Source organism: Bombina bombina, chromosome 4 (assembly GCF_027579735.1).
Source record: "Bombina bombina isolate aBomBom1 chromosome 4, aBomBom1.pri, whole genome shotgun sequence".
In the NCBI taxonomy this organism is placed as follows: domain Eukaryota; kingdom Metazoa; phylum Chordata; class Amphibia; order Anura; family Bombinatoridae; genus Bombina; species Bombina bombina.
Genome location: NC_069502.1, coordinates 83,857,443 through 83,870,120, shown reverse-complemented (window position 1 = coordinate 83,870,120; position 12,678 = coordinate 83,857,443). Strand labels below are relative to the sequence as shown.

The 12,678-nt window shown below is 45.0% G+C and overlaps 1 protein-coding gene across 1 annotated transcript in view; it reads left to right on the top strand.

The window, feature by feature from the left end:
- INTS9 (integrator complex subunit 9) overlaps window positions 1-12,678 on the top strand; it is a 271,893-nt gene that overhangs the window by 58,030 nt on the left and 201,185 nt on the right. The window contains exon 4 of the mRNA XM_053711080.1: window positions 6,492-6,554. Coding sequence (XP_053567055.1) covers window positions 6,492-6,554 — 63 coding nt within the window. The remainder of the gene's footprint in view (window positions 1-6,491; window positions 6,555-12,678) is intronic.

The following is a 12,678-nucleotide window of genomic DNA, read 5'->3' as shown; positions in this document are numbered from 1 at the left end:
AATTTTTCTTTTTGGTGTCTTTGATTGAAAAGCAGAGACATATGTTAGGCAGGATCAGACTGATATACTTCAGGAAAGTTCTCCACTGTGAAAAACACAATTGGGCTAAAAGAGGCTGCTCCTGTGTGGTAATATGCAATCCAATTTGCTTAAAGGGATTTGGCTGCACTCCACTAACGAGACCCAAAGAAGGCCGAAAATGATCACCTGGGGTTGGCATGTCCCTTGTTCAGAGAAGGATTACCTGGTATTTCTGGGCTGGACTGTCTTTGTTAGGCAGGATCAGACTGATATATTTCAGTAAAGTTCTCCTCTTTGAAAAACACAATTGGGCTAAAAGAGGTTGCTAGGTGGTAACTCGGAATAGAACAAGCCACTGAGCTGTTGTTCATTCCTGGTACTTCTCTTTCTGTATGTACAGTATATTAATATAACTGTGTTGGTTAAGCAAAAACTGGGGAATCGGTAATAAAGGGATTATGTATCTTTTTAAACAATAACAATTTTCAAGTAGACTGTCCCTTTTTAGTGACTTGTTTTATATCTCTCTATAATGGTTCTCATCAGAAAAGATTGCATAAGGGGAACCTAAGGGGGTTACAATATAGCAACATCCATTACTTTATAATAAAAAACCACACAAAATGTTACCATTATTTCTTCATAATTTCAAAGAATTAATATAGTTTATAAAAATACAAGTACATACTGTTCTCAGACTAATCATTGCTTTGAATATTATCATTATATCCAGCATTTATTTAGTGTTTCTTTCTTTTAAAGCAACATGAAACCCAAAATGTTTCTTTCTGGATTCAGACGGAGCACGTTATTTTAAACAACTTTCTAATTTACTTCTATTATTAATGTGTCTTCATTCTCTTTGTATCTTTTGTTGAAAAGCGGGGATGTAAGCTTAGGAGCCTGCCCAATTCTTGAGTCCTATACGGCAGCAGTTTTGCAAGAATGTTATCCATTTGCAAGAGCACTAGATTGCAGCACTATTTCCTGCCATGTTGTACTCTAGATGCCTACTTAGGTGTCTCTTCAACACAGAATATCATGGGAATGAAACAAATTTGATAATAGAAATAAATTTGAAACTTTTTAAAAATGGTTTGCTCTGTATGAATCGCAAAAGATAACATTTGGGTTTCATATCTTAGAAATTATAGGAATGAGCAGGATGCAGAGTAGTGGGCTCTGCCAGTTTACATATAATTCATCTGTGAAAGAGGACTTATGCTATGCAAAGCTGTTACAGTCTTTTCTAAACTTGATTTGAGAGGAGCGTACAATCTCTTTAGGATCATGGAGGGCCACGAATGGAAAACGGCATTTAACACCAGGAGCGGGCATTATAAGTATCTTGTAATGCCCTTTGGCCTATGTAATGCTCCTGCTGTTTTCCAGGAATTTATTAATGATGTCCTACGAGATATGTTGCAACAGTGTGTTGTGGTGTACTTAGATGACATCCTCATACACTCACCCACGCTTGTGGCTCATCGTTCTGATGTTTCACGGGTACTTCAGAGACTATGTGAGAACGGCCTGTTTTGTAAACTCAAGAAATGTGAGTTCCATCAGACTCAAGTAACCTTCCTAGGTTATGTTTTCTCAGTTGCAGGGTTCTCCATGGATCCTGACAAGTTTTCTGCAGTTCCTCAGTGGCCTCGCCCAGTTGGTCTTGGGTCTATTCAACATTTTTTGGGGTTCGTAAATTACTATAGAAAGTTTATTAAAAACTTTTCTTCCTTGGTCAAACCTATCACAGACATGACCCGTAAAGAGAATGATCCACTCCATTGGTCACCTACTGCCATTAAAGCCTTTGATAGTCTTAAGACTGCCTTTGCTTCCGCTCCAGTTCTGGCACATCCTAACCCTGCCCTGCCTTTCGTTCTTGAGGTTGATGCGCCTCAGACTGGAGTAGGTGCCCTCTTGTCTCAACGTCCTACGCCTGACGGTTCCTTGCATCCGTGCGGTTTCTTCTCTAAGAAATTGTCTCCAGCGGAGTGCAATTATGAAATTGGCGACAGGGAATTACTGGCCATAATTTTGGCACTCAAGGAATGGAGGTATCTTCTTAAGGTTACTAGCGAATTTAACTTATCTATCTGAAGCAAAACGTTTGTCTCCCCGACAGGCCAGATGGGCGCTATTTTTGTTTCGGTTTAATTATGTGGTCTCCTACATGCCTGGTAGTAAGAATGTTAGGGCTGATGCCCTTTCTCGACAATTTTCACCTCTGTCCAATGAGGAGTCTGTACCTACTCCAGTTATACCTCCTGACCATATTTTTGCTACCATACGTACTAATTTGACTTCTCCCTTGGGGGAGGAGATCCTGGCTGCACAAACCAATGCACCTACTGAGAAACCTAGTGGTAAGTGTTTTGTTCCTGAGAATCTTCTAACTAAATTTTTGCAAACTTACCACTATCCTAAAGCCACAGGTCACCCAGGCAAGAACCAAATTATTTGGTCTGTCACTCGACATTTCTGGTGGCCAGGTCTTTGTTCTGATGATGCTGCGTATGTGGCCTCCTGCTCAGTTTGTGCACAGTATAAGACTCCTCGATGTCTTCCTGTGGGTCTTCTTCAACCTATTTCTAATGGTGAGCGTCCTTGGACACATCTTTCCTTGGACTTCATTGTCGAGCTCCCTGTTTCCAATGGCAATACTGTTATTCTTATGGTGGTTGACCGGTTTTCTAAAATGTCACATTGCATTACCTTGAAGAAGCTGCCTACCGCTCAGGAGGTTGCTTCAATTTTTGCCCGGGAGGTCTTCCGTTTACATGGGTTACCCAAGGAGATAGTGTCGGACCGGGGTAGCCAGTTTGTCTCCAGATTTTGGCCTTCCTTTTGTGCTCAAATGGGGATCCAGCCTTCCTTCTCCTCGGCATATCACCCTCAATCCAATGGGACTGCGGAACGGTCTATTCAAGCTCTGGAACAGTTCCTCCGTTGCTATGTCTCAGATCACCACAATAATTGGTCTGAACTGTTACCTTGGGCAGAGTTTGCTCGTAATAGTGCTATTAATGCTTCCTCCAAGTTATCCCCGTTCATGGCGAATTATGGGTTTCAACCATCCTTGTTGCCCGATTTAGGATTGTCTTCGTCGTTCTATGCAGCGCCAAAAGTTCCAGGCTGATCGTAGACGTCTGCCAGCGCCTTCCTACCAGGTTGGTGAGAGAGTTTGGCTGTCCTTCCGCAACTTGAACCTTCATGTGCCTTCCAATAAACTGGCTCCCCGTTCTGTTGGTCCTTTTTGAATACTCCGATGGGTCAATTCTGTGGCCTACGCTCTTGACCTTCCTCCTGCAATGCGCATCGCCAATGTTTTTCATGTCTCCCTCTTGAAACCATTGGTTTGTAATCGGTTTACCACTGTGTTGCCTCGTGCCCGTCCTATCTTTGTTGACAACCATGAAGAATATGAGGTCAGCAGCATTATTGACTCTCGTATGTCCATAGGCCGCGTACAGTATTCGGTTCACTGGAGGGGTTATGGTCCGGAGGAGAGTTCATGGGTTCCCCCCTCTGATGTTCATGCTCCCGCCCTCCTCCGTGCCTTCCATGCCCGTTTCCCCATTACGCCTTTTGTCCTCCTGCGGGGGAGGGGTCGTTGAGGGGAGGGTACTGTCAGGGTTTTTTCCATGCTTTGTGTGCCATGTGCTGCTGGCAGCCATTTTACTCACTTCTCTTGCTGACTCTGGTGCATAGTGTGTGGTGCTGCTCATTCCCTGCATGCCCTTTTATGGCCAGACGGTGTACATCATCCATGTGAGACAGGTTGCAGTCTCAGAATTGTGATGTCATCACTTATTATTTAAAGGGCCTCTGTTCACTATGCTTTGCCCTTGTGTTGTCTCAGACCTGTTTGTGAGAGTTCCTGTTCCTGTGTATTACCTGGCTGTCTGACGTCCCTCCTGGTTCCTGATCCCTGGCTTGTTCCTGACTCTGCTGTTCTCCTTGTTCCTGACTCGGCTCGTATGACTATCAGCTCTGGTTTTGACTCCTGGCTTGTTATTTGACTTGTGGACTTTTTATTATTTTTTGCTATTAATTAAGGTGTGATTAATTTTGCACTTCTTGTCTCAGTCTGATTCCTGGCACCCTGAAAACATGGTTCTGTGATGTAGCAGTGACGTTGTTTAAAGGGACACCAAACAACTTTAGATTTTTATATTAAACTAGTCCTAAAGCCCGTGTACACGGGCCATTTTTTGCAGTACAGTGGTCCCACCCCTTGCTCTCTATCCCCCCTCTCTTTTGCTCTCTCTCTCTCCCCCCTCTCTTTTGCGCTCTCTCTCCCCCGTCTCTTTTGCGCTCTCTCTCCCCCGTCTCTTTTGCGCTCTCTCCCCCTCTCTTTTGCGCTCTCTCTCCCCCTTCTCTTTTGCGCTCTCTCTCCCCCTTCTCTTTTGCGCTCTCTCTCCCCCCTCTCTTTTGCTCTCTCTCTCTCCCCCCTCTCTTTTGCTCTCTCTCTCTCCCCCCTCTCTTTTGCTCTCTCTCTCTCTCTCTCTCCCCCCTCTCTTTTGCTCTCTCTCCCCCTCTCTTTTGCTCTCTCTCCCCCCTCTCTTTTGCTCTCTCTCCCCCCTCTCTTTTGCTCTCTCTCTCTCCCCCCTCTCTTTTGCTCTCTCTCTCCCCCCTCTCTTTTGCTCTCTCTCTCCCCCTCCCTTTTGCTCTCTCTCTCTCTCCCCCCCTCTCTTTTGCTTTCTCTCTCCCCCCCTCTCTTTTGCTTTCTCTCTCCCCCCCTCTCTTTTGCTTTCTCTCTCCCCCCCTCTCTTTTGCTGTCTCTCTCCCCCCGTCTGTTTGCTGTCTCTCTCCCCCCCTCTCTTTTGCTGTCTCTCTCCCCCCCTCTCTTTTGCTGTCTCTTCCCCCCCCCTCTCTTTTGCTGTCTCTTCCCCCCCTCTCTTTTGCTGTCTCTCTCCCCCCTCTCTTTTGCTGTCTCTCTCCCCACCTCTCTTTTGCTGTCTCTCTCCCCCCTCTCTTTTGCTGTCTCTCTCCCCCCCTCTCTTTTGCTGTCTCTCTCCCCCCCTCTCTCTTTTGCTGTCTCTCTTCCCCCCTCTCTCTTTTGCTGTCTCTCTTCCCCCCTCTCTCTTTTGCTGTCTCTCTTCCCCCCCTCTCTCTTTTGCTGTCTCTCTTCCCCCCCCTCTCTCTTTTGCTGTCTCTCTTCCCCCCCTCTCTTTTGCTGTCTCTCTCCCCCCTCTCTTTTGCTGTCTCTCTCCCCCCCTCTCTTTTGCTGTCTCTCTCCCCCCCTCTCTTTTGCTTTCTCTCCCCCCCCTCTCTTTTGCTGTCTCTCCCCCCCCCCCTCTCTTTTGCTGTCTCTCTCCCCCCCTCTCTTTTGCTGTCTCTCTCCCCCCCTCTCTTTTGCTGTCTCTCTCCCCCCCCTCTCTTTTGCTGTCTCTCTCCCCCCCTCTCTTTTGCTGTCTCTCTCCCCCCCCTCTCTTTTGCTGTCTCTCTCCCCCCCTCTCTTTTGCTGTCTCTCTCCCCCCCTCTCTTTTGCTGTCTCTCTCCCCCCCTCTCTTTTGCTGTCTCTCTCTCCCCTCTCTTTTGCTGTCCCTCTCTCTATCCCCCCTCTTTAGACCTCTCGGAGTCGGCAAGCATCCGTCCCACGTCACGCCCGGCCCCGCCCACGTTGCACCCCCGGTCACGCCTACGTCGCACCCAGGCACGCCCATTCCGCACCCGCCCGGCCACGTCCACTCCACATCCGACCATGCCCACTCCGCGCCCTGGTTACGCCCACTTCATAACTCCGACACCAGGTCAGTCTCTACTGCGCATGACAGCTTCGGACAAACACACTTTATTATATAGGATATTTAGTTCTTCATAATGAAAAGATTACAATATATTTGAAATATATACTTGCCCCCTTTTCATGTAATTTAGCTTTCAAAATCAAACCGGTTATAATTCTTAGAGCTAGAAATGCACTCTGCGGACTTCTAAAGGCTAACTCTGCTACAAATCTGTCTCTATTTGGATTTATCAGAAAATAACTGCAGAACTACTTTATACTAACAATATAACTGTGGCTAGTCTTGTTAAGTGGAGATTAAAGCTCAGATTGGCTGATCCAAATAAGGCAAAATGTGGGAGGTGTTTTGTTAACTGCAGTAGAAAGGATGTAAATTTGTTAAGACTTGTCTGATATATTATTCTATATCATCAAGACAGAATTGTCTTATAATTACAAGGTGTTTACTGTCCCTTTAAAAATGCTCCCATTGTTCATACGCAAATAACCAACTGCAACACATTGCAAAGGCAGACAAAGTACTTGAGGGCCACATGACCGCAGGGCCCTAGGTTGGGCATCCTAGATGTAGATGATACATTTGATAAATAACACTTTTCAGTCATTTTGTATCTTATTGAAGAAATTTTTTTATTTTCAATGAGATAATATGCACATTGTATGTATTACCTGTGTAATAATACATTCCTCCCTTTTTCTTTCTTTTCCCCTCCAGGAGCTGAAGGAATGCTCTGGGCGAGTATTTGTAGATTCTGTGCCAGAATTCTGTTTGCCAGAGGTAAGTGTGAATGTGATTATTTTTCTTTCATTTACATGTGTATGATGTAAGATAGTGTTTCACAACTCCAGGCCAGATTTTCATGATATCATAAAGGGACAAAAAAAAATAATCCACCCTGGTTTAAAGTCCCTTTAACAGTACAATATTCCACACAACCATTGTCTGACCACTTTAAAGGGAAAGTCTACATGAATTTTTTTATTGTTTAAAAAGTTAGAACTAACTGTTATATTAATATACTTTATAACCTTTAAGTTTGCCTGTTTCTAACCCTCTGCAGGACGCCCCTTATCTCAGTCCTTTTTAATAGCTTGCACAACTGCCAGATAGTTCTAGTTCATGTGTGCCATATAGATAACAACATTGCGAATGATAATGGTTATACAAGAACCAGCACTGATTGGCTAAAATGCAAGATTGTAAAAAGCACTGAGATAATGGGGCAGTCTGCAGAGTCTTAGATACAGGTAATTACAGAGATAAAATATTTATTAATATAACAGTGTTGGTTATGCAAAACTAGAGCACAGGGGAAATAATTAGCTGATCCGTAACCACAATTATTCACCTGCTCTCATTATCGGCTAATTATTTCACCTGTGCACTAGTTAAGATATAATGGAAAAAAAAATGGAGTTGACAAGGTAGACATTTGCTTGTACTTAGGGCAACATAAATCAACTGGAACTAAGTGGAATATATTAATGAAAAGCATATGGATAATCCTATTTGCTTGGCATGCGCATTTGGAGCTTTCGGATGCCTCTGAATGCGTAAGAAGGTGGCCGCTTGCGATGTTCTGGTTTTTTTGAAGCTGGATTTCTTCTTGTGAACCTGTAACACACTAAGATCTGAATTTGCACAAGTGTTTCACAAGAAGAAATCCAACTCTGAAAAGAGCCTAACACCGTGAGTGGCCACCACCTTCTGCATTCTGAAACCTCCAAATGCACATGTCTACTATATGCACAACAAAACTGAAATTGACTGGGCAGTGTTGTATCTTGGGTAATTAGCCCATGCTGTGATCACCTTTCTCTACCACTTACACTAAGCCAGGACCTAGTATGGTGCTATGTAAAATGTTGCCACTTTTTAAATTATAATAGTAATTACTAGTTGGGTTATTAGCCACCTGCAATACCTTCTCAAAACTCTGTTTTCCATCTAAAGGAGAGGAGAGTCCATGGCTTTATTCATTACTATTGGGAATTAAGAACCTGGCCACCAGGAGAAGGCAAAGACACCCCAGCCAAGGGCTTAAATACCTCCCCCACTTCCCTCATCCCCCAGTCATTCTTTGCCTTTCATCACAGGAGGTTGGCAGAGGAGTGCCGGCTTTTCAGAATAGTCTCTTATGGAGGGTAGTACTCTTCACAGTGGGAATGGAGTTTTTAGTAGTCCTGTCAGCCTCTCAGCGAGAGCCTGGTCGAAAGTTACAGTCCGGAGATGCAGGGGGAGTCTTCCTGCGAAACCATCCCAACTCATATTAACAGCTCCATAAGCAATCAGCGTTGTCGAGTTTCGCTGCCTGCTTTCTTCACTCAAGTCCATGTCAGGAGCGAGGCTACTAACCTGTCACACTTGAAGGGCCGTGTTCCTGTTCCATGGCGTAGATTCTGGTAAGATCGTTTCATTTTTTATTAATAATGATTACATAGAAGACAGGGTCACAGTGTGGCGCCTTTTTATCTTTACAGAATCAAGGGTTAATATTACTGGAAGGGGGATTATTGAACAGGGGTGGTTTATACATGATATTATTTATTGTGTCATTGCTGCGCTATGTGCGAGATGAGGCTCTGGCATTGTGTGGAACTTTCAGGTTATTTGTGAATCTCACACGGCTGTGTTTTTGGCACGTTTTTTCCTAGTGCAGGGGCGGTCCCGCCAGGCAACTGGGTGTGGCTATCTATCCTTCCTGTTGATCTGTGGCACAGGAGACGTAGCGGTTTCTGTAGTCCGGTTCCTAGGAGGTGGTGAGTGCCCCGGCCATTGGTGGTATAAAGGTGCCTTTTTAATAAACAAAGTTAGTCTAACAATGCGCACAAGCGATGGAGGACTCTGACGCGTTGGAAGGCTCTCCTTCCTTAATAAAGTCTCATTCCTGTGTTTATGAGGAGGTTCTGGTATATCAGCCTGCTCAACTATGTTCCACATGCCTTGATAAAGTTACAACATCTAAATGTAAACGGATGTCTAGTACTACTGAGCCGTCCACCTCTGAGGGTTCTTTGTCCCGGGAGGTGCGTTCCCTACATTCATCTCTGATTGCACATGCAGTGCTCTGGGGTCCGACTGTTACTCCTTCGGGAGAGATTCGTTGGCCTTCACACTTTGCGGACCAACTGGAATCGGCGGTTTCAAAAGTGATCCATGCCTTACCACGTTCTGCTAAGCGCAAGCGTAGGGTTTCTCTTAGCGGCCGGGCCCAGGTTTTGTCCTCGCCGATGGGAGATCCAGAGGCTCTATACGAGGACGAGGCCCACTCCGACTCTTCGGAGGAGGCCCCTTCTGGGTCGGAGTCGTTGTTATCTAAACCTCCGGCTGCGGAGGAGCCTGATTTTAGGTTTAGGATGGAGAATTTGCGCTTTCTGCTACGACACGTGCTTGCTACTTAAGATACTGGAGGAACCTGTGATTCCTAAGCTTGACATGGTATACGAGGACATTACCTTAGTCTTTCCCGGTTCCCGTTAAGATGGCTAATATTATTAAGAACGAATGGGAGCTATTAGGTTCTTCCTTTTCCCCTTCTTCCTTTAAAAAACTGTTCCCTGTACTGGACTCTGAGCTTGAGCTGTGGGGGACCATCCCTAAGGTGAATGGGGCTATCTCTACGCTCGCGAAGCAGACGACTATTTCCCTCGAGGATAGTAAGTCGTATAAAGAGCCCATAAAAACTGGAAAACATGTTGAGAGAGATGTTGCAGCACACAGGGTTTGTTTTTCAGTCAGCAGCGGCTGTTGTGGCGGTCACTGGAGCTGCAACATATTGGTGTGAAACCCTGTGTGAAATGGTCAAGGGTGAGACATCCATCGACGAAATATAGCAGAGGATTAAGGTGCTGAAGATCGCCAATTCTTTCATCTGCGATGCCAATATGCAAATTATACGCCTGAATGCTAAGGTGTCAGGTTTTTCTGTTTTAGCTCGCAGGGCTCTGTGGCTAAAATCTTGGTCTGCGAACATGACCTCTAAGGCGAGGCTGTTTTCCTTGCCTTTTCAAGTATCCTGTTCGGTCCAGGATTGGATTCGATTATATCTACGGTCATGGGAGGCAAGGGAGCTTTCCTACCGCAGGATAAGAAGGCTAAGCCTAAAGGATCTACCTTTCGTGCGGTTAAGGCCCTGCGCCAGCATCCCGCCGCAAAAGCGGATCAGTTCAAGGGATCGTGGAAGCCGGCTCAATCTTGGAACAAGTCTAAGCAAAGTAAGAAGCTGACTGAGATGAAATCGACATGAAGGGGCGGACCCCGACCGGTCTCCGGATCACGTAGGGGGCAGATTATCTCTATTCTCAGACGCATGGTTGCAGTACATTCAGGACCCATGGGTTCTTGAAGTGGTCTCCCAGGGTTACAGGATAGGGTTCAGATCCCATCCGCCCAAGGGCAGATTCCTCCTGTCGAACCTGTCTTCAAGACCGGAGAAGAGAGAGGCTTTTCTAGAGTGTGTGAGAGAGCTCTTACCTCTTTAGGGGTTATCGTACCAGTACCCCTAGTAGAGAGGTGTCTAGGGTACTATTCCAACTTTTTTGTGGATCCAAAGAAGGAGGGCACGTTCTGCCCGATTCTGGAGCTAAAGTGTTTAAACAAGTTTCTGAGTGTTCCATCGTTCAAAATGGAAACGTTCAGATCTATTTTGCCCCCAGTTCATGACGACTGTAGACTTGAAGGACGCTTACCTTCATGTGCCAATAGACAGGGACCATTTCAGGTTCCTAAGATTTGCATTTCTGGACCAACACTTCCAGTTTGTGGCCCTTTCTTTTGGTCTGGCGATGGCCCCAAGAGTCTTCACAAAGGTTCTGGGGGCGCTGCTTGCAGTGGCCAGATCCAGGGACATTGCGGTGGCCCCTTACCTGGACGACATCCTAGTTCAGGCGCCGTCGTTCAGTCTTGCAGAGGATCATTCAAGGGCTTTTCTTCTGCTCCAATCTCACGGTTGGAAGATCAACTCAGGAAAGAGTTCCCTGGTTCCCAGCAACAGGGTGGAGTTCCTGGGCATGATAATAGACTCTATGTCCATGAAGATATTTCTCACAGATCAGAGGCACAGGAAGCTTGCGTCCACCTGTCTAGCCCTTCAGTCCTCCTCAAGCCCATCAGTGGCTCAATGTATGGAGATGATAGGTCTCATGGTGTCAAGCATAGATGTCATCCCATTCGCCAGGTTCCACATGTTGAGACAGTGGAATGGTGATCATTCAGATCTATCGCAGCTGATATTTCTGGATGCTCGGACTCAGAACTCCCTCTCTTGGTGGATTCGTCCGGAGCAACTGTCCATGGGGACATCCTTCTTGACAATGAAATAAGCCTCAATAAAGAGGTAACCCTTTGGGGAACACGTAAGTGTCTCTTTTGGGTGTAGATGTTGTAAAACATGCAGGTTACTCTATTGTCTGTGATCACACTTATTTAGCAATGTCCCTGCTTCTCTGTAATTATCCACAAAAAGACTTACCCTCTCTTCATGGCCCTTGTCACTTATGTTCCTTCTCCATACACCTTGAGTGGAGAGCCGTTTGGGAGACCTCTCTCCTGGGCTCTCTGCGGTACGCCGTATCCCTGCTTGGAGTGTACTCACACAAGCATGCAGCCGCCAACACGCTGCACTGGCGTCCGTCCGAACACTCTGGGGCTCCGTGAGATGACGTCACACAGATGCGGCCGGCTTACGGATGAGGGAGAGTAGCGATACCAGGCAGTACGATCCTGACGGCAATGGGACAGCAGGTTAGTCGTGTAATCCACCTACACCTCCTTAGATACTTTCGCCTCCAGGACTTAACCAGCTGTAATTGCTCCGTGCAAAAATAGGCTATTGCTTAGAAGAAAAAACAAGTAGTCCGGAGCTGCAGTTAAAAACTTCTTGACTTTATTAATCCATAAAAGCATACATGATAGACAAAACATGCCCTTAGTGTCCAAAGCTTACGCGTTTTGGCTGGAGTGCCGTACTCATAGCTTACTGACCACCTTCTCACTAATGGGCTATTTAAGAGGTGTAAAACAATTTGATTCACTAGGGTTCATGTTTAAATTTAACTATTCGATTGCTGTCAAGTTAGTCTGGTATGTAAGATAACTGCTTAACACTGCATTCTTACTCAGACTAACATATGAAAAGCAATTTACATGTACCACTTAGACTATGATTGCAAAAACTTGAATTTACCTTTAGTAGAGATAACTAACAAAATTGTCGCCTAGATAAAGCTAGGACATATTTGCAAATATTAACTTACAATGTTTCAATGATTTAAAATTATAAACATTTAAACACTTGCATAGCATATATGTGGTGGTGTTATATCCACCACACCGTGTAAAGAAAAATTTATTTTGATCCTTATAATGTTCTATTGTTGATCAAGATACTGTTTACTTTGCTGCATTTGTCCAACCTAGCACAACACTTAGGCCATTTAAAAATGTTGAAATATGTCTAAAACTACCCAGTGTAATACTAAGGGATATGTAGACTACTACATTCTATGGCTATTGGAGTGAGGGGATTGCATTATTACTGCTACGTAATTATGTAAGAACATTATTCCTCGAAAAGTGTTTAACAGAGTTGTTCCCTACAACCTAACTTGGTCTAATTAGAGTGGAATATACAATTTAAATGAGGTACACAGGTATCACCGCAAATTTTTTTTTCTGGTTTCCAATTCGATATGCCAAAAAACTTATTGGATCTACATTCCAAATGCTATTCTATCCATATTTTGCCCTAGGCCTTACAGGATTGGCAAAGTGTGTAACCTGTGTATCTCACCTCTCTTACAGTGGTCACCATTAATTCCAAAAATTTATAAGGTCATACGATGAATTACCTTTTGGGTACCTGGTCTGAAGGTGAAAAATCCAGAATACCTCTCGCTTTGCC